The sequence below is a fragment of the Amborella trichopoda genome, chromosome 12 (assembly GCF_054954075.1).
Source record: "Amborella trichopoda isolate Santa Cruz 75 chromosome 12, AtrichopodaSantaCruz75HAP2 v2.0, whole genome shotgun sequence".
Lineage (NCBI taxonomy): Eukaryota > Viridiplantae > Streptophyta > Magnoliopsida > Amborellales > Amborellaceae > Amborella > Amborella trichopoda.
Genome location: NC_142347.1, coordinates 28,241,227 through 28,268,804, shown reverse-complemented (window position 1 = coordinate 28,268,804; position 27,578 = coordinate 28,241,227). Strand labels below are relative to the sequence as shown.

Below are 27,578 nucleotides of genomic sequence, written 5' to 3'. Positions count from 1 at the left end.
TACTTTGTGCAGAAGGAATGGGGTTGAGGTCGTTGTGACAGCACCACTGAGCGTCAACCTCAGCTATCGGCCTAGGTTTCCATTCTTACTTACGCAACCACTAACTATTTCTGAAAAACAATGGGTAGGGGCCTGTATTCTCTACTGATATATCAAAAACAAAAAAAAAATGAATCAAAATCTTTTGATTTGCTAGCAGGTCTTTATGTAAATAAGAATCCTTGTTAATTTGGAGTTTACACTTGTTTCTTTCATGAACAATGATACTTTTAAGTGCCACTATTTTTTCATGAATGGTTCAGGAAGTATATCCAAAAAACTTTTCACCAGTAGAAAAATAATCTGTAATTGGGTATGAGAAGGACTCACTGGTGCCTTTTACGGGGAGACTACAAGAGATTTTTTCCATTTTTTCATTTAGTAGAAGGTTGGAATACCCAACAAACGTGAACATATGCTTCCTCTCAGGCTGGAGAGTAAACAGCTTGAAATGATGCCTAACGTGAAATATTTTCATGACCTTGACAAAGACTTGATGAGCATGTCAATGAGCTATTGCGTTTTAATTATAATTTACTGAACTTCATTGATTATGGAGGTATAAAACATTAGCCTTTGAAAAATGGGCCTCTACACAATGTAACTGGAAATAACAATAGAAACATAAACTGAGATAGAGGTATTTATTGTTAATGGTTCATGATTCGGCTTCATCTTCATTGAAATGGTGCATTGGACTTCATCTTCACACTGCACAAGTAATTTTTTGTGCTTTGGTTTGTTCACACTGCACAATTACCGTTCCAATCATGAGAATGCAATTGTATGGAATTACAATGCAATCAACTTGGTACCTTGATAAGTTTGTCAACAAGGTATAATTTTCATCGAATGATATTGCTATGCACAAATTCAGACTTTGTTTTTTTGTGCTTTGTTTTGTTGACACTACACAATTAGTGTTATGAGCAGGACAACACAATTGTATGGAGTTATAATGCAATCAACCGGGTACCTCAATAAGTTTGTTAACAAAACATGATTTCCAAGGGTTTATGGGATGGTTTGTACTAGCCAATTTCTATAAAAGAAGCATTCGAAGTCCAAGAACAAAGAAAAAAAAAAAAACATGAAGCCAGCTTATGCCTTTGGAAAAGAAGATTTACCATATTGTCAACACTTAAATCTCATTCGTAATGAGAAATAGAATATTGCAGTGAAGCCCACTTTACTAACGACTTAGAGCAGGATTTGACCTAGGGCAACGTGTACTTTTACTTGCCCTTTTGTGCTGTCCTATAGATACCTAGCTTCCAAAGAGCGGAACTGAATTTTGTGTGTATCTTTAAGAGTGCATGATTTTAAGTATCTGCATAGGCATGATTTAAAGTTTTAAAAATCCAGATACATGTGAGCATATTTGAAAAGCTTAAGGATGTTTTCTACTGAATCTTCTTGAAACCATTGAGAATTTTTTTAGCATAGGTGCTTGGCCTAAGTTCTTTTAACTCTTAAAACCTTAAAAAGGGACTAAAAGTGGTTTTTGTCTTTTGAACATCATTTTCAAAGCTTAAGTTTATGCCTCTCTATTATTGACATCTTTGAAGATGGTTTTCATGCCAAAATCTTTACTGACTGAATTTAACTCTTACTGGGTTGTGAACTAAAATTTGTAGTATCCGTCAATATGCTTCAAACCTCATATGATCGTCTTATTTAAACTTAAAAGATGCCGAATACTAGAGCTTGCTGGATTCCAAATACTTTATTGAGGATTTTCTTTCACATCATTTATAGGGACTAAAGACTTGATTGTCCTGGTAACAATGGTTTTGCATGAGTATTTTAGTATTTTAGGAGGTGGTCGGGTCAAACTTGAGGTGTTGGGTTCACTTGATGCTCTTTTAGTGCCACTATTAAATTTGGTTTTATGAGTGGCCTCCTGCATATTAATTACTTTGCCGAGGTGTGTTTTTGTGTTTGTGCTTCATTCTACTTATCCAGATCCTGAGGGTTCTCGGGTTCATTATCAAGTTTTTGCGCACATCTCCTTTTTAATATTCTTCTTCCATGTTGCTTTTAGGTGATAATCATATGTAGTCAAATCGAAACATATTTCTGAGACCCTATCTGTTTCTAGACTTGAAGTGCTCATGGTAAGTCTATTTGAGTTGCTTCAGACTACTATGCTGGGACAAGGCTTTCATTCAATCCTAGGTGCTAAGGTTATCCGGGTGACTAAAGAACTACTTTGGCAGAACCATTTTAAGTTCTGCCTAATTCAATGAATTAATATCAAAGTGTTTACAAATGTCAACATGATCTTGGGCATTGAAGCTCAATTTTCTGAAAACACGTTATGATTCCATGCAACATCTAGTGATCCTATGCAACTTTGCATAGGATACATACACATACACATGTATATTAGGAGCCTGTGCCATTTGTTTTATTCTTCTCCCTCTGTTTTTCGTACTCCCAAGGTACATTTTTCGGATCCTAATCTAAGTTTCTTCATCCACACAAAATAAAAATGATGAGTTATCCTATCCTATTTGGTTCTTTAGAGTTTGTTGAATAGTTGCTTATTTCTTTTGCTTTCAAAGAACATGTTATGTTGGTATGTTTCCCATTTTTTTGATGTTTAAACTATTTGGATAAAAATAAGAATGTGTTTGATTTCTTGTGATTCTTTTATTGATACTGGTGCCTTCTTTAGGCGAACCATCTTAAAGATGAAATGATGGTGGATCATCTTCATGGTGTTGCTAATGTCACTCCTGTGCTAGACTAGCTTCGAACCTTGAATATGTCTAGATATGCAGAGGCTTTCGTTAAGCAACAGATTGATTGGGATACTCTACAATGACTAAAGGAAGTGGTGTGCCTTGACAAACTGAATAGATGCCATCCCAAATGTTTATGTGCATATAAGAACATCTACATTCATATTGGCTGATTAAATATCAGTCCGTTTTAGATACAACGTATTGTTCTTATGAAGTTGTTTTGTATTCCTCTATATAATCAATTATCATATTTGATGATTGTAGTTGTTGTGAATCATGATTCATCCACATGAATGTTACATGATCTAATTAATTTGGGTATTCATGCTCTTGGAGTTTGGGTCCTAGAAGAAAGATTTTGCTTGCTTTTAATGATTTGTAGAAGCAAAATATGCAACCAAGTGAGGTACATACAGACTATTCATCTATTGCTATCAATGAGAATGGAAGGCATGTTATTCCTGGGAATAAATTGCTAACAGAGTTTTCCCAAGATTCCTCCTAGCAGCACTGCTGCTGGGTTCCAAGGTTCTCAGGCATCTGGATCACGGCCAAGGACGAAACATATTTGGGCAGTAAAAGCTCTAGGATAAGAAATCCAGTCCTTGCTACCCATGTCAGAGACACTCCTCCAATGTCTTTCATACCTGGAATGCCTTTTGGTGTCTTATTTTGCCTCTTAATGTTCATGTAAACCATTGCACTGATTTATACTTAATGCTTACTGCATTTTTTTGCTTTGAAATTGATGAATGTAATTTGAAAGCCTGTCGAATTTGAGGCACTAGCTGGTTCTCATATGAACAAAATAATTAAGAAATGCATTTAATGTGCAATGAATGGGCAATAAATTTATTCACTGGGAACATTATTTTCTTAGAAGTTATATTGAATGGAAACTGAGGATTAAGTGATTATGAGAAGTCATTAGGCAATCATTTCCAAACTAGTTCTCTTTGTTATCCCCAAAATTTACAGAACTTGATATCTGTCATACCGACCTTCGGCAGGTCATGTTTCTCTCGTTCTCCACTTAATTCTTGTCTAAGGATTAGCTTACCTATAATGTCCATGAACTTTAGGTGATGCTGTGATTTAGCTGTTTGATCTAGGTGCCAAAGCTTTTCTAATTATTTCTATCAATCAAGAGGTGACTGGTAGGATTTTTTTCCTTAACTAGATTAAGTATTTACAACGTTTGAAAATTTCGGTCGCCTAGCCTAGGCAAGGTCACCCATGCGGTCTAGGCAAGCTGCTGAATCGAAGGGGCCTTGGCAGGAGACCTAGACTGCATGTGCATAGGTGGGCTCAAGGCAGGTGACTAAGTAGACAAAGGCACCCACCACCCCCTTTTAGAAAAATAGTGGAAGACGTAAGCTCCCTTTTAAAAAATAAAGCACATGCTAAGGCCTGAAAAAAAATCATACGAGCCCCCTACAAGAAAGTAAACAGAAAACCTAAGGTCTAAAAGAAGGCCTGAAAATGAGTAAAAGAAGGCCTGAAAATGAGTAGAGAAAGTAAGAAGCAGACCACATGGCCCTTGAAGAAGAAGAAGAAAAAGAGGAAGGGGAGGAAGGCGGTTTGAAGAAGAAGAAGAAGAAGATAAGAAGAAGAAGAAGAAGAAGAAGGCAGCATAGTTACCGGGACCCCCTACTTTGGTAGGCAATCCCTTCTAGGATCTCGATTCTGTCGCTCTCAGAAAGGATCTCTCAGGGATCTTGATGTTAAAATTTCGGGATCTCTATCTCTCTGCTAGGGATCTCAATTCCCCTGTTGTTAGGGATGGAGGTCCCAACTTTAAAGACCAAGGCAACAACCAAACTGATGTTTTTTTTTGTTTATACCTAGATTGTAGTACGACCATATTTTTAATATAGTTGCATTGCTTTCTTGCTATAAATAATGAGATCCCTACTTTAAAGAGTGTACGTAATCCTAAATTATCATGAACTTTAACGTTGATAGCAAGATCCCCAAAAGTCGAGATCAAGATCCCCAAAAGGTTGGAATTCGACACAAACATTTGGGTATCTGGATCCCTAACATATGCATTGTACGGATAGCGTTTCCAACCATAAGGATCTTCTAACATTCCACGATCCCACGCTCCCGATCCCGATCCCGATCCCGATCCCGATCCCGATCCCAATCCCAGTACCATTCCCGTTACTGATCCCAACATCTATGGGCAGTAAGGTTCAAGAGTGAGAAACTGTCTCGAGAAGAAAAACCTTAACTACCCTTAATGTTGAAGAAACCCTCTCTCTCTCTCTCCCTCCTTTTTCCAAGATGAAGAAGAAGTAGGGTTCAAGAGAGTGAAACAATCGAGGAAAATAAAATAAAATTAACTGGCACTAAGATTGAAGAAACTCTCTCTTCTTTCTCCCTTGCTCAAACAAGACTGTTGTTGCAAAAACAATAGGGACCTAGAGAGAGAAATAGTAAAAAAACAATATATGTTCTCTTCTTTTATCTCTCTTGCTTTACACATTGAGATGATGATATAATATACCATAAAGTATTTGAATGAAAATTGGCCCTTTTCGTTAGTGAAAGTTCTAATAGCACTCTTCCATATTCACACTTTTCTAATAGTATCCCCTCCCCTTCTAATAGGGCCGCCTAGGAGCACGCCTCCGACTTTTTGAGCTTTGAGTTTCGGGATTTTATTCATGCTGCTTGTTTGGTAAATTCTCTTTCTCTCTCTCTCTCCTCTTTTTCATGCCACAGTGTAATACTTCTACAATTTTATGAAGCTTAATGCAAATACTTTCCAACTTAGATAGCACATGCTGAGCAATTTCAGTCTTTTTCGCATGAGCTTTGCACCTACCTCTCCTGCATTGTATAGCCATATGACCTCATAGGCCACTTTGTAATAACTTGTTTGGGCATGAGGCTCTCCATTACCTATACAATCTGGTTTTCTGGATTAGTAGAGGCTTATTCCATTGGCATATATTAGCAATCATGCTCTCAGGCTCTCGGTCTAGTTGGTGACCCTTCACAAATTGTCACTGGTAATAAAGAAATAAAGAACATCCATATTGCATATATTTGTCTTACTAAAATATTAGGTGATAAGTAAAACTTAATTCCAGTATCACCTTTTTTTTTTGATTCATGACGTTTTAGGACCCTAATAGCGAGAGGGTGAGGGAAGGAGGGAGGTAGCGAAAGAGTTAGTTCTTCGCTCTTGTTCTTTTGGCTTTGTTGTGTGGCCTTTGATGAGTTACATTGTTATCTTCATCTTTATTTATATATATATATATATATATATATAAACTCTTTTTTTTTTGTGAAGGTTGTATAACCACTTCTGTTTCCCCATGTGATTTATTTCTAATTTATGCTTGCAGGATATGTTTCGTTATCTAAGAGGGGATTGCTCCCACTGGTTTCTCTCTCACTTTCACTTAGATTGTAAGTCCATTTTGTCCATGAGCATGAAGATTAACCTCTATAAGTCCAATTTAGATGGTAATGTAGTTGTAAATACATGTAATACTCATTTTTGGTTGTCTTTATTAATTTTACATGAGTTGGTTATGGAGACTTTATTTACATTTTCTACTCCAATTGGCAAAAAGGGTTCCAATTGGATATCTCAGGCACTCCCCCACCATAAGGGAGGGTTTAATAGACAAATTTAAGAAAATCATAATAGCAATGAAAAGTGTTGCAGCCTATGTTACCTAGACACCAATGCAAGCATCTAAAATTTCACACAAGTATCAAGACAGGGCCTAAGACATCTCTACAAGTATTTCCAGACATACACACATACACCCACACATAGTACTAGCAAATGTGATGTGCGTTGTACAATGCTCTTATGGAGAAATTAGACAAAAATGATTTGTAAGTATTTAATAAAAATAATATTTTTAGATTTATTTCTTTTTTCATTCAATAATATTTTCAGTGCTGTTTAATTTTCTATTATACCTTTTCTAATTCAATTTGTTGGAGTATTCGTGTTTTGGTAAGCTATATATTATAATATGAATTCCTATTTTAGATTAGCATAGAAATTCCGTTTCAGAGTTTTCTAATTAAATTTTCTTTTTTAGTTTGTACCTTTTTATTCTCCATATAGATATTTTGCCTTTTTTTTTTTTTTTGGCAATTTTATCAATGAATTTACATACCTAATCAAATAGAGTTTTAAGCAAAGATATTTTAAGAATGTGAGTTTAGACAAAGAGAGATATTTTAGGAAATTCACTGGGAAAAAAAGTCAGAGCAGTTAGAAATTTAAAAGTCTTACTTGTATTTATTCTCTCTTATATATAGCTCATTAAAGTTTAAAAATTATAAAAATCTGATATTTCTGAGAAATGCAGACTAAAAATGTATATAAAATTACTCAATGTAAGTGAAAGTATGAATATTTCTTAACTCATCCTTAAGATATAATTTGGCGAATTACCTACCAAAGAAATTAATTAAAAGCCATTGTTTGCCTTTTCTATTTATTGTTTGACTTGTCTGTTGCCATCTTTTTGTCAAAAAAGATGCTTGTTCGATGATCTTGCTAATTTTTCTATTTATAAGTCGATTTTCTTTATTTATTAGTTAATTTTGATTTTTGTGGTTGCTGCATAATCTGCCACCTAGAAACCTACCTTAAGCATATAAAAAATAGCAGAAAAAGAACAGGAAAGTCACTGTTCAACATTCTATCTATGTTTTTACCCTTACTTTGAGCATATAGATGGTACTACTCAAGCTTAATTTGAGCATGCATAAGATTTCCTACATCTAAAATCTTTGATAGCGGAGTTGTTTTGCCACTTTTTTTCGTTTGTGATGATTGCTCCCAGCAGAAATGGTTTAATCACGTTTCATAAAAAATAAAGTTATAATTTCTTTTAAAGTCCATTTCATGCAATGCTTATAACCCACACCCCAGTTTGCGAAACCAAGCTCTTTTTGAAAAATTGATAGTATACTTTCTAATATACATGGCACAACTCTATATAGTACTAGTTGACTCATTAAGTGATCATCTCTTGTCAATTTTTTTTCTGCTATTACTTTGGTTAATTTTGCAATCCATGTCATGCTAGTAAGTAATCATGGCAGTCGAAAGTGAAGGGCATATCCTTGCGAAGCCCGTTCGATAACAGTCTAGGTGCCCGATAAGGCTTTTTTGTGAATTTTTTTTCATGATAGTTTATGTTCCCTTGAAGCCTAGATTGCTCAAGCTGCCCAAGGCTTCGATGCCCTCCACTCATTGAATTATAATACTCACTAACACAAGTCAATTCTCATTTCTTGTTTTAAACAACAGTATAACTTATGCTTTATAGTTTGTGCTTACTAAATAGTTTTTTTTTTTTTTTTTACTAACTTTAGGTTTTGGTTCCTTCAGATTATCAAGGACATACGAGGGGATTCTGTCTTGGTAAAATTTATTGCTCTGAGATCACAGCACGTCTAATAAATCAGAAAATATGGATATAGCAATGTATATCCATAAATGTTCTCCATACATATTAAGTTGATTGTAGATGGTATAGTCAACATTTCCTCAAATAAATATGAAGATATGGATCACGTAGGACAAGATACAAGTTCTACCTCTGAATTGTAAAATAAATATTGCTGGTGTAAATGTCCAGGCCCATAATGATTCTCTTTGAACCATCCAATGGCATGGTAGGCTAAATCAAATGGAGTTCTTTAATGTTAGGTGCCAAGTTTCTGTATCAAACTCAATGAGAACTGGGATATTCCCTTTGCCGTGAGAGATTAATGTCCAAATTATATGCAAAATGTAACTCCACTTGGCAAATGAAATTTCCAAGTCACATACAGTTCTTGTGATATACATGTCACTGTTACAGAATCTAAGACTTAGCAATATCCATATTGGTGCAGTCTGATGGGCATGACTTTTTGGATAGTGAATATTTGTTTGCTGTATTTGGCACTAGTTTCTTGTTATTTAGTATCTCAGTATAATGAAAGCTGAGTAACTTTCCATGTGGTTTACTGCAATTGATTCCACGAGTCTAATGCTTGTTTATGCAATAAAACTGCAGGTTTTTTTTACATACAGGTGATTTTCAGTTTTGTGCAGACTGCAGAAATGGAAACCAATTCCATAAGGTCTTGTAGCATCCACACCCTCATAGACCATATTTGGTATTCAGTATCATGTTCATCTCTTGGTCATCTCCATGGTATCTATTCCTCAATAGTTGATTTCACTCATTGTTCCATATTTTTATTTTGGGTACGGTTTCTATAAGGTTGCAACCTTAAACAATCCAATTAAGGTCACCTCCTAATTTTGTCATAACATGTAATTTTGGTGTAAGAAATTCTTAAGATTATCTAAAAATCTATTTTCATATCTAATTATAAAATTCTAGACTAAAAAAATGGTTAAAATCGAGTAGATCTATAAACATATGAAAATTTTGAAAATGGACAGTCTAGATAATGTGTGCAAGATGCACTATTTCTGGGACTCAAAAATCTTTTTTTTTTATTTTTTTATATTCATATATCTCAATGTCAAGATGATCAATTAGAGGGTTTTACAACATTAAACAACCTTTTCCAATGGATTTTTGAGGTGCATCTTTAATTCTACATTTTAAGGTTGCAACCTTATATAAACTTTTTCCTTTTATTTTTGTAACTTGTATTCTTGTTTTAGAATATTTATCAATATTTAACAGTGAACTGTAAACTTATATATGTGGTATGGGGCTTTAGTCTTCCTACTGCATTTCTTGTGTCATGCATAGGAAAACGTGGTTTAGGCTTAAATGAGTGCATATTTCCATATCTTGCAAGAAACCATAAATCTCGTTTGCTCAAGTTCATGTGCATGTGAGTTGTTATTACTGTATATGAAATGATCCAAATTACCATGTTGGAAATTTTTTACTAGCCATCATAAAGAGGTTGGATTTAAACACATCCTCAAGGCAAATGCGGATGCCAATGTTTTGGATAATGGTGTGGTAGGATGCGCGAAGTTGAGAGCCTTTGGTGGAGGATGGTTACTGTTTTATGAGATGCGACCTTTTCATCTCTATGATCTTCTAGTCTTTGTAATTGTTTTGCATTTTTTGTCATGAAATTTGCTTTCCATAAAAGAAACTCATCCATCTACATAAGGGAGAATAAATAAGAGTATCACTTTTTGAAATTAACAACTATTATTTTTCCTCTAAATTTCTTAAAGTGTCATCATCTTTTCTATCTAAACGCTCATCCTTGAAATATCTTTGCTCAACAATATCTTTGATTTTTTATGTAAATTCAATGGCAAAGTTGCCAAAATTTCATATCCATCTCTCCAAGAAGTTTCATCCAAATCTTGAGCTTGAAAGATAGGGGTTGTATACTATGAGACCATTTATTTTTGGTACAAGGTCATAATCGCAACTATGAGGCCTGCTTTGCTTTATGGGACAAAATGTTAGGCAGTAAAAAAACAACATAACATAGGATGAGGGTAGCATAGATGAGAACGTTGAGAAGGATGAGTGACAAGACAAGAAAGGATAGAATTATTATTATTATTTTTTTTAGTAAGGTTAACTTTTGTATTGCTAAGAAAGGATAGAATTCCAAATGAACATATTTGAGGGAACTTATAGCTGGCTCCAATTGGCAACAAGATATGGGAAAGTACGCGAGCTGGCTATGTGCAATGCATACCCAATACAACATTAGTTAGGAGGTATGATTTGGTTCAAGTGCAAGGCTCTAAAAATGGTAAGGGAAGACCTAAAAGGACATGGATGGAAGTAGTGAGAAACGATATGGGGATTTGTGGTCTTACTAATGGTATGACATTGATAGAGCAGAATGGCTGAACATGATTTGTATAGATTTATAACTGAGATAAGGCTTTGATGATGATATTGATGATGGCACAATCACGGTTAACCGTTAAATGCGAAGTCTGATAGTTTTGGGCATGTTACAAAATGTACTTTTTTTTTTAAACTTTGAGCGCATTTATTAGAACACCTCCAACCACTTGTTTTCTCATCGAACCACTTGTTTTCTCATCCAAACCGCCTAGAAAGATTGTGACCTCCTTGTGCTAAAGGTAAATGGGCTTACTGTGTACTTTCCCTTAAAAAATAATATCTTGGAAAGCGAACAAAAAAGAAGATTAAATAAAAATTTGGAAAGGTCTTTTATGTGCTAATTATGTTTATCACAAGTAGGAATTATAATTAGTATATTCTAAGGAAATTATCATAAATATACCTTAATTTTCGTCTATTTAGAAAAAAACCCTCAACATTCATAAACCTCGCCCACAACCTTTTTCTTCAATTTTGGGCATTTTTTGACCAAAACAACCTTCACGGTAGTTGTATTACCGTGAAGCACAATTACGGTACTTTTAAGTACCGTAAAAACTAACCCATGTTATACGACATTTTAAGTACAGTAAAGCTAACCCATGTTATACTGCACTCGAAATGTTGTAAACCCACCCATGTTTTAAAGAATTTTAAGTATCGTAAAAACTAACCCATGTTATACGGCACTTGAAATGCTATAAACGCTTTTCTCTTTTTGTTTATATTTACATCTTTCATTTCTAATTCTTTTTGTGTTTATCTCTTTTTTCTCTCCCTAATTCTTTTTAATATTTATCTCTTCTTTCTCTCTCTACTTTTTTTTTCTCTCTTCTTTCTTTCTCTCTCTAAATATTTTCTCTCTCTTTCTCTCTCTAAATCTTTTCTCTCTCCAACTCTCATTCTCTCTCTAAATCTTTTCTCTCTCTAACTCTCTTTCTCTCTCCGAAGATATTTGTATAACAACCTGTGACCTTACCCTCCCCTATAAAAACTCCCTTCAATCCCATCTCCAATGAAAATTAGACGGAGTCAGATTTGTATTGCGTTGGAATCACGTTTGTTGAGTTGATGAAGTAAGTAGAGAGAGAAAGAGAGTTAGAGAGAGAAAGAAGAGAAAAAAAATTAGAGAGAGAAAGAAGAGATAAATATTAAAAAGAATTAGAGAGAAAAATAAGAGATAAACATAAAAAGAATTAGAGAGAAAGAAGAGATAAACATAGAAGAGATAAACATAAAAAGAATTAGAGAGATGAAATAGATAAACATAAACAGAAGGAGAAAAAGGTTTACGGGATTTCAAGGGCCGTATAACATGGGTTTGTTTTTACGGTACTTAAAATATTGTATAACCTAGGTGGGTTTACTGCATTTCGAGTGCAATATAACCAATGTTCGCAAAATCGAATCGGAACGGTTAACCAGTTTTGGAGCTGGGAGCAGTTTGAATCAGAACCGGGCTAACCGGGGTGGTTAACCGTTTTAACGGGTCAAGTAGTTTTTTTTTTTTAAAAAAAGGTAAAAAATGTCCAAAAAAAAGAATTTAAAAAAATAGAAAAAATTGATTAAGTGTATACTATTATATTACATACATTTATCTTACAAAAAAAATTGAAACAACTTTTTATATAAATTAATATTTGAATACTCTTAAGATATGCAAGACAATTTAGAATTTGACATTACTTCAATTAATGAAGTTACAAAGTCCAACTAACAATGCTAGGAGTAATGAGAGCGACCAGGGGGAATATGATATTGTTGTGTTTCAGTATCAGGATTTACGGGGTGAAAAATCTGAGTAAGGCTTGGTGGAGTTTGTAATGCCGCAGTTGTGCCCCGTCGTCAGTTAGGAATATTTCTTGTAGTACCCCCTTGGCCAAAGTCTCCTAGACTCGTCTAGCTTTCATGCTCTCCCCCACCTTGTTCTGTGTTACCCCCGTCCTGTTCTATGTTACCCGCACCTAGTTCTGTGTTACCCCCACCCTTTCTGTGTTATGGCCCTCAATATCTTCAATGTTGTCATCATCATGAATAACCAGGTTACAGTGACAGCTACGGCTTCGTCTCTCCCTTGTTGAGTAACTTCTATGCCTCGATGCCTGGACTTCCTCCCGAGCCAATCTCATTAACTCTTCCTGTTCATCAGGCAGCGCATCATGTTGTGCCCCTTCACATTCTTGGATGACTGGTTCTTGCCAATTGTTTTCCATTGTCCCATCTGTTTCATCATCCTGTGCCTCATCTTCATCCTGTGTATAATTGTCATCCAAGTCCATTGCCATGTCTCTTTCATTAGATGTTGCAACATTCACATTATCATCCATATCGGCAACTGCCCCACTAAGAAAATCTTGGTCTAGTAGTGGGGTCCTTAGTGACACCCACTAATCGGCGAGGTCCCTTCGAAAGATGTAATCAAGGTTGATCAGCGTGTATTCTGTGGGGGTCGTCCTTATATGTTTCTCTCTCAATTTCAAATTATAATGAACGTACACCAAGTTGTGCAACGTCTGTGTCTTTGACCTATTCCATTTCGGGGCGTGTATCCACTGAAATGTACTCCAGTTTCTCTCACAGCCCGAGGCAGCACAGGTTTGACTCAAAATTCTAACGACAATGTTTTGCAATTGCTTTGTTCGAATTCCGTGTATCGTCTACCATTGTGCTGACACAAACATAGAAACACTTAACAATAGAAAATAAATTGATTTAAATAAAACCACAAATAGTAGTGTATTAAACTTATTGCGAGTTTTAACTTAAAACTAACCTGGGTGCAATTTTGAAGCTGCTTTTTTGGCATTGTTGTATGCAAATTCCCCATTTTTTTCCGTGTACATGATATGCTAGAAATAACAAGATGCATATACAAGAAATTAATAGTACATATAAATGCAATTCATTATTGTAAATTGAAATTTTATTACATACACATTTTTATTAAGGTTTACCTGTTGCATACAGTCCATCTGAGTTTCAAGATCAAGTTCAAGCCTGTAGATGCAGTTTCTTACCCCCTCCATGATATCTGCATCATTTAAAGTGGCATTGGAGTACAAATTTTGTGGATTAAGAAAGAACCCTGCACATGGTTTGTTATATTATTAATTACGGTAACTTTTCTCGGAGTTGAGAAAGAGTCACGAATTGCGACAGTGAATCATAAATTACCTGCTGCATGGATATCCTGGTGCAGTTGGTCTCTCCACCTACGATCAATCCAATATCTCTTCATTCCATATGTTATTCTCAAATATAGCTTCCCCTGCACGTCTCATTGCATCGAACAGAAACCCCATTGCAGGTTTATCATCAGAGTCACTTAACCTCAACGCCCATTCTAAAGGTTTAGTTACAGAAACTACATGGTTACATCGAGCCCAAAACCTCTTATTGAGAAGGGTGGTTTCAACCTGCCTTCCAAGTTGACTCATTGCTGCCTTATCAGTCTGCCATTCATTAGAGCGTATCATTGACCTCAATCCTGCCTTGTTTACCAATATCGATTGTATCGTAAGGAACGCTGTAGCGAATCTAGTAGTGGACTCCCTGACAATCTCTCGCATGCAATGCTCCCTCATCAAAGCATGGAGATACGTGTGATTGTATATAAAGCTTGTAATCAACGTGCTCTTCAAAATACAATATTTAACCCTCTTAAGCTTCCCTATTTCCTTGAGCATCAAATTAATACAATGGGCAGCACAAGGAGTCCAATAAAGATTGGGTCTTCTCTCCATTAGCAACAAGCTTGCTTTTCTGTAATTCGCAGCATTATCAGTCACTACTTGGACCACATTTTCAGGCCCAACCTCATATACAATTTTTTCTAGGTGTGCGCATATCAGTTTCCCAGTATGTCTCTTTATCGATAAATCAATGCTAGAGTGGTAAACAATGCCCCTAGGGCAACCTATTAAAAAATTGACAAAATACCTATGGGACTTGTCCTTCCAACCGTCAGGCATGATGGTCACTCATGTATTTGGCCAACAGACCTTGAACTGTGCAATATGCTTATCAACATCATGAATAACAACTTTTAAACGTGGCCCTACAAGCTTTTTCGCAGTTGGACTTCTAACACGTGGCCCGGCCTCAGCTATAGAAGCTACCATCTGTGGGTAGAAGTCTGAGCTTGCAGAATTAAATGGAATTGCATTAGCATACCAGAACATGCTAATCATCTTTCTCGCTTTTTCTATTAATACACCTGCTGACGAAAATTTTAATTTTTTTTTATGATATTGTGACTTGTGGGGATCAAGTCTAGAGGCTTCGCGAGTCATTGATGGCACATCTATGGGTTCATGTCGTTGAGTAGTAGATGGCCGACTATAAGAGGATGGGCGACTAGAGAAACTACATCTCAATCTACTAGATGTGGATCTAAACAATGAAGGCCCACATCCTCCCCTACCCGGTACTATATGTTCTTGACGTTGACGAATGCACCATCCCTTCTCCCATACATCTCTTGAATTTCCATTTATCTATAATTAAGCTCTTGAATACTGGCAATCCTAGCTCATTCCATTTGCGCCTCAAATTCTGCCTCTTGGTCATCCTCCTCATCTATTAGACTTTCGTACCGCCTCCCTATCTCCTCTGCATCCCTGTCTCTCTGCACTTTTTTTCTTTTTCCTTCTGTAATGATTTTATCATTTGTTGTTTTACTTCTGGTGGCACTTCTTTACAACCGGTAACATTACCCTTTACCCAAGCAAGATGTTCTTTTAGGGCATAAATACCACCACACATTTTCTTGTTACAAAAATTACATCAAGTTCTTCCTTTGTCATTCACTTTTGTACCATACTGTCATGTCACATCTCCCCTTCGCATCTTATTATTTTCTTGTAAATTTTCTTGAACATAAAAGTTCATTAAAAAAATATTTATTTGGGAAATCACTCCACCAAGGGGACCTTGTAAGCATGGATATTTAAGCCCTACTTTCTCATGAAAATGAACAACTTACAATACCATCCAATAGAAAAAAAAAAAATATAATTAAGATGACCATGAATCACCATATCATTCAATTAATATTTCTCGATAAAAAACATGCTTGTTTGCCTCTAGCCATGAAAGTTGAAAAAGCCATGCATGTGGGGAATGCATTAAGAAATGTGGTGCTTTTAAACCGAGATTGAAGTGATTTTCCTAGTTATTGGAGAAACACGGGGTAATACTAGGAAATATGTTTTCTAGAGGGCTAAGGTCAAGTAAATCCTTCAATGGGGAATATGAACAAAAATAAGTGCCCAAACCTTTCCCAAAGCACATGGTACACCATGAAATTGAATAAGAGCAGCAACATATTAAACAAGAAGTAATCCATATAAAGATACCTCAATTCTTGATGAGCAGTTTGGAGTTCATGTGATAGTGACCCTTGCCATGAATATATATTCAAGGTAAAAAGTATTTCTCAAAAAGGTTCTAAATGGATGCATCAGAAGGGAAAAATACATCCGCTTCCCAAAAGTGGAATTTAATACACTCATTGCTATAAGTTTAAACTATAAAGCATGCATTGCTCCAATGAGTTCTACAAGCTAGTACAATAGATCAATTATGTATGTTGATCAAAATTGAAGATCTGATAAGATATGTTGCCAAAACTGAAGCCTCTATACAAATGGGCTTTAAACACAATTAAAGTTGAACAACTAAATATATCCATTTTTCATAACATCGCTGCATACATAGAGATATAAAATCCTAATTGCTGCATACATAAAGATATAAAATCTTAAGACTTTATGACACAATTGCATAATGAAGTATAGCCAACAGGTAGTCCGATACTTAAAGAATACTTGGAATACTGTGTGTTTTTGAATCAAAATGACTCCACAAAATCAAATCATTCATAAAAAATGTCTCCCTAAAATTTAAAGAACACTTGGAATACAATTTTTTTTTTATTGAATATATGTATTTATATATTCTCATATTCATCACAAAATACATATTTATAAATATATATATATATTATATAACATTAAAAACAAAAAAACCCTTAAATTCCTAAAATCAAGCTCCAAATTTCTTTTTTGTTGTTAAAAAGTCGTTCTTTTATTTATTGCAATAAATAATACTAGTTAACTATTGTTTGAAAAATCCTAAAAAAGCTGCAAAATTAAGAACATTTTTTTAAAAAATTGGGTTCGGGCTTACCTTGTCTGCTTCAATCTCAAAATCGAGCCCCAAATATCTCCATTTCAATGAAATCAGGAGTCTTGAAATGTATGTATCTCTATGATCATTATAATCCCCAACTTTTTATCGAAAAAAATTGAAAAACCAGGCCTAAATCAAATGAATGGCGGATTTTTTATAAAAAATTGAAGAACACCAAAAAACTCACCAAAAATTCACCAAAATCGATCTAATCTTGGAGTTTTTTATTCAATATTGATGGATTTATAGAAGATTTGAAGGTATAGTACAATAATTGAGCCTAAAAAACAAAAAAAGGCAGGGAAAAGCATAAAAAGCTGCAAAAAATGGCAGATCACGGGTTCTGCCCAAATAACGGGCACTGTTACAAATAACAGCTGTTATTTTGTTATGTAGCCCGATATAAACGCCAAACCGGTTCAAGGCCAAACCGACCAATTTTTTAGCCGATTTTTTCGGGACGATGCATTTTTTTTCTAGTACACTAAAATCGAACCTAACTGGAATTGCCATCCTACTTGTAGCGAGCTAACCGGCCGGTTCCAGTTTCGACCGGCCGGTTTTTCGAACACTGAGTATAACATGGGTTAATTTTTATGGTGCTTAAAATGCTGTATAACATGGGTAAGGTTTTACGGTACTTAAAGTACCGTAATTGTGCTTGATGGTAATACGACTGCCATGAAGGTTATTTTCGTAAAAAAACGCCCAATATTGAACAAAAAGGGTGTGGGCGAAGTTTATGAAAGTTGAGGGTTTTTTTCTAAATAGACAAAAATTAAGGTATATTTGTGATAATATCCCTAAATTATATAATAAAAAGAAGGAATTAGAAAATTCAGGTAAAAATTTTAAAAGCCTTAAAAATTTATATTGAATGAATTTAGAGAAATTTACGTATAGACCGTATTGGGGGGTCAATTACAAAATGAAAACATGTTTGTTCCAAATTATGGGCGGCACCCCTCCTCTCCCCGACATTTTTTTTCTTAAGTTACACCTTTTCCGGTAAACTGAACGGGTGGTTTTTTTTAATTTGAATGAAAAACAGTTGTCTGGTATTCGAAACATCTGACAACCATCTCTATCTTCTCCAGTTCAGCAATATTCTTTCTCCTTATCTCTAATTGCTGGCAGGAGCCTGAAGTTGAAGCAGTTGTGCAAGGTCGAAAGAAGAGAAAAAATGACGTAAAAAGATAAGCTGTTCAAGGGAGAGAAAAGATGATGCAGAAAGATTAGCTGTTCAAGGGCCAATGCATAAAGAAAACTCTTCCTGTTAATCGCCATGGCAAAGCCCCATCCACTCTCAAAGGTAGTCCCTGCTTAATCATCTTTTCCCTCCAATTTACTTTTTCCTTTTCAGGTTGCGGTTTATTAATGGTTTTCCCATTGTTGCAAGAAAAAGATTTAATAGCCTTCCAATATCACGAAAGATATAGAGACGAACAGAGTATTCTCTTTATCTCTTAATTTTTCTTTTTTCAACATATTGGCTTCCATTTTTTAGGATATTTTCATTTTCCCCGGTGACATATTTGGTTCAATTTGCTCGTCCAATCGCCAAATTTCGGAGTTTAGAGATAGAGAGAAAGAATACTGTTGAATTGGAGAAGATAGAGAAGATAGAGATGGCTGTTCGGTATTTCAAACACAGGACAACTGTTTTTCGTTCAAACTAAAAAACCCACGTGTACGGTGTTCCATTTATCGAATGGGGGGGTAACTTGGGAAAAAAAAACCGCCGGGGAAGGGGGGGGTCTGCCCCCTGTAATTGGGAGAAACATGTTCCCATTTTGTAATTGACCCCTCCAATATGGTTCGTACGTAAATTTCTTATGAATTTGAAATAAAAAATGAATATTTTAGTTCTCAATTAAATATTTTAAAAATTATTTTACTCTGCAGCTCGTGCAATACATGTTCCATTTGTAATGGTTTAAAATTTTAAATTGTGAATTTTCTGGGCTCGTCATAATACCCTTGTATTTTCTAGTAACAGTTATGAATGTAGTAACTTGGGACCTTTTATAATTGGAAACAAAATACGAATGTAAAAGTCCCTTTATTTTGTGTCAATTTTGTTGATCTTCTGTCGTAGTAATCAAGGTACTTGTGATGTTCGTACTTGTTGAAATCCAAAAGAAATCTGAAATTCTAGATTATATGATATTTAGTTGTTGCTTTTTCTTTCATTATGTGTACTTGAAATTGCTATAAAACATGATCTGGACCTTGTGATACCTGCAGTACATAGTTGTTGGGATCATGAGCGAGAATGGTAGCGGGATCGGGATCGGGAGCGTGGATTGTGGAATGCTAGAAGATCCTTAGGGTTGGGAATGCTATCCATACAATGCATATGTTAGGAATCGAGATCCCAAATGTTTATATCGAATTCTAACCTTTTGAGGATCTTGATCCCGACTTTTGGGGATCTTGCTATCAACATTAAAGTGTATGATAATTTAGGATTATGTACACTCTTTAAAGTAGGGATCTCATTATTTATAGCAAGCTAGCAATGCAACTATATTCAAAATATAGTTGTACTACTAGCTGGCTATAAACAAAAAAAAATCATTAGTTTGGTTGTTGTCTTGGTTTTTAAGGTTGGGACCCAGATCCATAACAATAGCGGAATCAAGATCCCAACAGTGGGATTGAGATCCCAAAATTTAAAAATCGAGATCCTTGAGAGATCCTTTTTGGGAGCTACAGAATCGAGATCCTAGAAGGGATCTCCTACCAAAGTAGGAGGTCCCGGTAACTATGATGCAGTATGATCTTCCAAAGCAAGAGGCAGTTATCCAATTTGTTATTGGGGCCATTCAGGCAGAAGCTTTCAATCTGAAGACTCTCTATTTGATTTGCTCCTACACCATTGGTAAACATAATTTTGCTTTTTGCTTCATGTTAAATGTGCCACTGAAATGATTTAGAAAATTGTAAAATTTGACATTAATATGTTTAATCATTCAGGCTCGCAATTGCTTATGTTGATTCTTATTTACCACAATGCTGATAGTTATCTTTTGCCAATTGTAAACACAAAGTGTGAGGTAGGTTGTGGACTTCTCGAGACTCAAAGATTACCCGCACTAACAATTTTCTCTATTGAATTTGTTACTTATATTGGGATTTCATAGTTTCTAACAATTCACATTTGTTATGAACCCTTGTGCTTAGTTCACTACTTCATTGACATGCATTTCTATGTGTCTCTCTTTTGTGTGTGTGCCCGTCAATGAGTAAATAACTTGACTTGGAAGAGCTCCTATGCTTTGGTGTTGATGGGACACCTTAGTGTTGTTATACAAGGCAAAGCAAGCCACCTGCCTGTTAGCATGGTGAGCTGATGTTATTACATCAGTGAACAATCCACCTCGTACTACTAACATGAGGGAATCAAAGTCATCTGGTTGCTGACCTATCGATAAGTCCTTTAACAAAACGATGCTCTTTATTATTATATATGTTTACACAATGCATATTGGAAATATTTGGTTATTGATGATATTGATTAGTTGTTCTACCAAAGTTTGATAATCTCAATCTTATATATTCAAAAAAATTCGATACACGTGAGGATGCCTACTTATATTTTTGTGATATTATTGTTATGTTTTGCATATTGTTACTTCATAAGTTAGAGATCTATAAGTTACTTCATAAGTCAGAGATCCAGAAACATGTAAGCTAGAGTTCCAGAAACATGGTAAAGAGCATAGATACTAGAATCTCTCCTCGGACCCCACGATTCCGGTTCCAAAACCCGTTTCCGCATTTCCGTTAAGGAAACTCCATGGAAACCATTTTTTTGAACCTAGGAAGCTTGATTCCTTTATTTTGGAATGTCGATTCCGTACCTAGGTGGGAATCTTTTTTTGTAACATAGGAAACTCGATTCTTTAATTTCGATATCTCGATTCTTGACATATGTGAAAGCCTATTTTCAGAACCAAGGAAACTAGATTCCTTAATTTCGGAATCTTGGTTCAACACTTCTTTTAAAAATATTTTTCGGAACCAAGGAAGCTCGATTATTAGTTTCAGAATCTCGATTCCTTAATTTCGGAATCTCGATCCAACAGATCTAGAGAAACTTGAACCCCCTAATTGTGGATAGGCGCTCCCAAATTGATTGAATCTGGCTTCCAATGAGGTTTAAATATTGATTCCATGTTAAATGATACACGATTCTACAAGTAAAGGAACTCATTTCGTCAGGGTTTTGAATCATCTACACTGTATAAAACATTGGTTTCTTGTAAATAATAACCACAAAAGTAATGTTTATTTTCTAGTGGATATCATGCTTTAAGGTCCCAAACGATAGCATTAGGCGGCATGTGTATTAGAAGGGGGTATTATTATTTATGAGGCATGTATTTTAGAAGGAATTTAATGAGATTGTGTTGCTTTTTTAATTATCTTTATTATGTTTCTTATATTTGCATTAATGTAAACTGTTATAGTTTCTTTACCTTGTTAATAGTTATGTGAATTGCTTAAGTGAGCTTGCACCATGTCTCCCCTTGCAACATTGCTTAGTATTGTACTACGGATTGCAAAATGGTTATTACTAATTTTATTTTTACTTTTTTTTGTTTGATTTAAATGCCTATAGAATAATGTTCCTTATATTTGCGGTGATGTAAATTGCCTTGGTTTCTTAATCTTGCTCATATGTTATGTAAAATGCCCAGAGAATATGTTTCTTATATTGGCGGTGATGTAAACTGCCTTGGTGTCTTAATCTTGCTCATATGTTATGTTAAAAGACTGCTTAAATGATCGTACACCATAGATAGCCTCGCAACATTGCTTAATATTGAAATACTGAATGTAAAGTGGTTATTAATAGTGCTAATTTTATTTATTCGCCTCTAATTTAAATTCCTATAAACTATTGAAATCATTTAATAACATATAAAGCAACACACATAGATTGATAATTGAAAGCTTAGAAATTATATATTGTGCAATTAAAAAAAAGTAACAATATGTCATAATAGAGAGAGAGAGAGAGAGAGAGAGAGAGGCAGGGGAGGGGAAGGAGGGGGGCTACAACTTGTTCCTTCCTCCACTCTTTCGAGTTGCTGCGAGGAGCTTTTGTGTAATGACAGAAGATGTTGGAGGAACTCGAATTGTAGCAGACGATGGAGACACTCTTGGGGTGGAAGATGATGGATGCACTCTTGGGGCGGTGCTTGGTGAAGGCTGGTTGAGGACGTGCTCGATGGTACCTTTAGTTGCCAATACATCGGGGTGGCTTGGAGTACTAGGTGGCTCTCTTGAAGTACCGGATGGAGTGACAGATCCCAAAGGCAATGTAGACACAACTCTGTCATCATCAACATTGAGATGTGCATCCAACGATTCGAGAGCCTCTATGTCATCCTTGAGGTGATCGTCTTCCGGATGAGAGTTCCAATTCTTATATTTCTCTTTGTAGTCCGCCCGCAATCTACTCAATAGTCTGTCATTGTAATGTATATACACCAATGATTCACAACTTTCCACATTCAACCGATTTCGTTTAACATTATGTATGTAGCTATACGTGTTCCAACATCTCTCTGCACAAGAGGAATTAACAGTTTGTGACAACACCTTCATCGCAATTGCATGCAATTCTGGAGTACCACCACCATACATGACCCTCCATGACACTGCTTCCATAGAACCCCTATCAACAATAGATGGAGAGAGGGCGAAAACCCCTCTATTCCCAAGAAAATCACAAATTTGTTGCAACACCTTCCTTCGTTCCATATCATCTATAGTCAGTACATCAAGGGCTATGTGGTAACATGCAGAAACTTCTGGGTCCTGGTGGGGCTTCATCCTCCTTTCACCCCAGGTGCTAGTGTAGCCAACCACTCTCGTGAATTATTCTTAGGACTGAGAAGGAATGCCAAACAATGCAATGATCCATGACTAAAGCCTTAATCCTTTGGAATAACACATGCTCATCATATAGGGCCACCGCAATTCCCCCAACACAGTATCCATGCGCTCGTATGCATCTCCCACGACAGCTCTATCGCTATCAGTAAACTCTATTGTCTTCCATATTGGCCTTGTAAAAGACAATATCTTGTACAAGACAATATCAATTTATTCATCTTCCAAAATTCGTCGTCCATGATAGTATCGTGGACGATACCATGTTGATTATCTAATGTGCCTCGTTTTAAACCTTCCCACTCACTACCCAACACTAAAGACGTCAAGGCAACTCTCACTTCTATCAATCTCCTCAAAATGATATAGTGATACCCAAACCTCATCTTCTTAGCCTTAAGAAGTTCTAAGTTAGAATAGGTCCGAAAAATGTACAAGCATCATGTATGATTACAGTGTTTGTGAACGAAAGTAAAAGATGGAGTTTTTTTATTTTTGTCAACAGTATCCTTCATTAGCAGACTCAAAGTATGAGCCAAGCAACCCGACCAAAAAATGTGGGAATGACGGCGTTGAATTATAGCACCTGCACCTTTTCAATTGGCCGCATTGTCAGTACGGCTTGAACCACATTATACGGTCCAATCGACTCTATGGCTTTCAAAAGGATATCAGTAATCACTTGACTAGTCTTTTCAACTGATGAACTATCAATGCTATTAATTAATATGGCCTTGCCAGCTTATACGTCCTTGACATTAATCAAAGACTCGTTCTTAATATTACTCCAACCATCAAACATAATGGATACACCATAACTTCCCCAATCACTCCTAACTGCACTCAAAGCTTGATTGATCCTACTTCTCTCTTTGTCAAGCAATGTTGTTCGGATCCTTTCGTACTTAGGCGCCACATAGCCTTTTGGGCTGTTATTAACAACGTAAATCACTTCATGGAAACTTGGTTCCTACGTAACATTGAAAGGGATGCCGTGGGCATAAAAGAAACGAGCCACCGCAACGTCCACATCATCTCTTGCCTGAACATTACATAAATGTGGGATCTTGGTCTTGGTATTACCCTTTTTTTTTTTATCAAGACTTTCGGTTTGCACTAATGATGGAAACAACGATTTATGCACCGAACATCCAACATCATTTTTATTTTGGCCTTTTCTCCTATATAATCTTTGGGCTTCATCCTCCTCAAACTTTAATGCCTCTCACTCTTCCTTAGATAATTTTGGGCAACTTGATATCCCTTTAGACCCTTTAACCAATGATGGTTACAATCAGGGTTTAAAACTCGACGAGTCGCTGGTTCGACTCAGGAATCGGCACCCCTGTGCCGGTTCCAGCAAAGCACGCAGAACCACCCGTGTCTAGAGAGAACCGGGCGATTCTGAATAGTGAATCGCCTGAGTCATTGTACAAACACGAGTGAACAGTAAAAAACTTTGTGAATCATCAAAATTTGGCTTTTTTTTATCATTTTTTTGCATTTTCAGTCTTTGAATCGAATATTTCAACTTTTATCTTTAACTTTTCAGCCTTATTGTTTGATATATTGGAGCTTTAATTTCGATCACAAATCATCGGATTTGTGAAGAACTAAGGTTTCCGCTATTTCTTAAATTTCAACCAAAATAGGGCATCATTTTTTATAAAATCATAAGGTTATTAATCTAAAGAGTGTTATTAAGAAGAAATTATTCCTACTTTTCGATTATTTTGGTCGATTACAAGTCAGATTTTGGTTTGAAGCCACGGTTGCAAAAAAACAGGTAAGAACTTCGGTTTTCTGCCTTTTAATCGATTGTATTCAAGTTTTAGCAAATAATTTGTTCATAGTATAGGGGTTTGATTCCTTATAATATTATTTATCATAAAATGTATCCAATTAGATCTATTTTGTTTGATTTGAGGTGGATTTTTGAGTTCGAATCATTGTTGTCAGGTTGGGTTTGCGTTTGTTTTTTTTTTCTTTTTTTTTTCGGTCATTCATTGGATTACAGAAAAAATAGGTCACAATTTTTTATGAAATCAAAGGGAAATTAGTCGTGATTGTGTTATTCATCAGAAATTGTACACCTTGTTGATTTTGGTTGATTATAAGTGAAGTTTGGATTTGAAAAGTCGGTTTCTGAAAAACATGCATTTTCTGCCATTTAATTGATTTTGATCAGTTTTTGTAACAGTTTGTGTTTGTATCATGGGGTTTTAGTTCTTTATGATGTTATTCGGAAATATTTGTATCCTATTTTCCATTTTTTGGTCAATTTGTAGTGGATAGAGTCATGGTTTTGTGAAGAACAGTTAGGGTTCTTTTTTTGTTTATTTTTTTTTTATGTGAAACTACAAATATGAGACGAATTGAAGCACTATTATGAAGTATTTCAGAGGGGTTTTGAAGGTAATATTGTTCTTCAATTGATTTTGGGTGTAATTTGTTGGATTAAGCGATTTTTATTGCTCGATTTCTTAAGAAATGGAGTTGTGGCTGCGTTTCTCAGAAAAATGAAATTTTGATGATCGATTTTTCAAAACAATCGTGATTTTCTGAAAACTTGTGAAAATCGTGACTCGGTTTTGATTATCATGAGGAATTACATTGTATTTTTTATTTTTATTGTTAAATTTTTAATGCAAAAAATTGTATGTTAATACATAAAATGTATGCATACTATTGATAAATATTTTATCATTATATTTTCTTGAGTGACTATATCATTTTAAATATTATGTGGCATGTATGTATATTCTTGGTATTAAATGTATGAATATCATTGTAAAAAAATTGTGGCATATATGATAATCATATTATCATGCATTTTTCAATTTTATTGTTAAATTTTTAATGGAAAAAAATATATGTTGATACATAAAATGTATGTAAATTCTTGATAATTGAGTATTAGGCATGTTTGGAGCTTGCATTTTTAATTATATTATCTTGCATTTTGGTAATTGTGCTCATTTTAATCTTGGGATTGTGCCCACATATTATGATATACTTGCTAGAAACTAATTTTAAAAGAGGTTTTGTAAGTGGGCTAGGCGGTGCTATTATGATAACCAGAAATTAAATTAACTTATATTTTTCAATGTTATTATTAAAATTTTAATACAAAAAATGGATGCTGCTATATAAAATGCAGGTATATTCTTGATACATATTTTATAATTATATTATCTTGAATGACTATATCATTGTAAATATTATTTGTGGCATTGTGAATGACTATATCATTGTAAATATTTTTTGTGCCAAATGTACGTGTAGTGGCATTATGGATGACTCTATTATTGTAATTTTTTTTCTTAATTCTAAGTGTGACTTATACAGACTCTTTTTATCTATAATGTTGCATAAATATTTGTGACGAGTCCATATGTATTGGCATTGTGAATTGCTATACCATTGTAAATATTTTTTTTATTGATACTATATCATTGTAAATTTTTTGTTCTATATGTAGTGGCTGATAGAGACTATTTTTATCTATAATGTTGCATAAATAAATTAATTTTGCCAGTAGGAACTAAAATATTTTTGCTAGTAGAAGTATTTTGCATTAATAACAAAGATAACTTTATGAAATACCCCTACACATTATCACTACACATGGTGAGTATTTTTCATGTTGAATTGTCGGGTTAATTTTTAACCATTTACATATTAAAACAGTTAAACCATGGCAAGATCCAGGGAAGACCCTGGATGGCAACATGGGGTGAGACTTGATCCCAACAAAAAAGACAGAATTATTTGTAATTACTGCCAAAAAGTGATTAGTAGTGGGGTGCATAGGTTCAAGCAACACTTGGCAGGGGTTAAGGGAGATGTTTCGGCGTGCAATAGTGTCCTTAGTAATGTAAGAAAGCAGATGGCAGCCATTCTCAAGGCTACCAAAGGTAAAAAAATTTCAAAACAAAGGATAGATGAGGAGATAGTTGGTTTATATACGCCTTCGATCGGGAATGATCCAGAAGAGCAATATAATAATGACTTGGAGATGGCCACAATAATGAGTTTACAAGAAACGTACCAGAGGGAAAGCGGGTTTAGAATGCCTGGTGGTTATGGCATGGGCATGCATAGTGGGCCTAGCTGGAGCATGCATGGAGGGCCCAGCTGGAGCATACATGACGGGCTCAGCTGGAGCATGCATGGAGGGCCCAGCTAGAGCATGTATGGCGAGCCCAACTCGAATATGTATGAGGGGTTGGTGGCAATATGTATCCAAAGGAACCGGACGTTGAAGAAATTGTTCCTGGCTTATCTAGGAGTGTCAGTATTGTAAGTTCTGATCGTATAGACCGATTTCTTTCAAAGCCTAAGTCACAACAGATGACCCTCAAAGGCATGGTGAAAAGTACGAGGAATATGTTGAGCAGATATGTTGGTAAATGGTTCTACGATAAAAGGGTATCTTTTGATGTAACCTATAGCCCATATTTCTCATCTATGGTCAACGCAATCTAGAGAGCCGGGTCCGAGGTAAAGGCCCTGACTGCATATGAGTTCAATGGGCCGATCTTGGATGAAGAGGTGGAGGAAATTAGAAAGTGGATTGAAGAATATAGACAGAGTTAGCCAAGAACAGACATTACTCTCATGAGTGATGGTTGGTTGAATAAAGTTAGCAAAAAGGAGTTTCTTAACTTCTTGGCCTATTCCCTAAAAGGAACAACCTTTTTGTCTAGTAAAGACGTATCAGGGATAAAGAAAGATACAAACTTCTTAGTAGGACTATATGATCAGATAGTGGAGAAAGTAGGAGATAAGCATGTAGTCTAGTTTATTACGGACAATGCGCGTGCATGTGTTTCTGCAAACAACA

At 35.4% G+C, this 27,578-nt stretch overlaps 1 protein-coding gene across 12 annotated transcripts in view; it reads left to right on the top strand.

Moving 5' to 3' along the window:
- The window catches only part of LOC110007661 (uncharacterized), a 40,456-nt gene that overhangs the window by 395 nt on the left and 12,483 nt on the right, over positions 1-27,578 (top strand). For 2 of the 12 annotated variants that reach the window (XR_016046468.1, XM_088854501.1), the window contains exons 2-6: positions 13-124; positions 2,720-2,881; positions 6,149-6,212; positions 8,167-8,199; positions 8,840-8,906. Coding sequence is in view for 5 of the 12 variants with exons in the window: in XM_088854501.1 (XP_088710627.1) it covers positions 2,866-2,881; positions 6,149-6,212; positions 8,167-8,199; positions 8,840-8,906 (180 nt within the window). In the remaining 7 variants the exon portion in view is untranslated. Of the gene's footprint in view, positions 1-12; positions 125-2,719; positions 2,882-5,405; positions 5,476-6,148; positions 6,213-8,166; positions 8,200-8,839; positions 8,981-17,962; positions 18,138-19,072; positions 19,146-19,480; positions 19,710-22,089; positions 22,232-27,578 lie in introns of those variants that run through there. The other 10 variants (XM_088854495.1, XM_088854498.1, XR_016046470.1 and 7 more) reach the window with 9 other exon arrangements.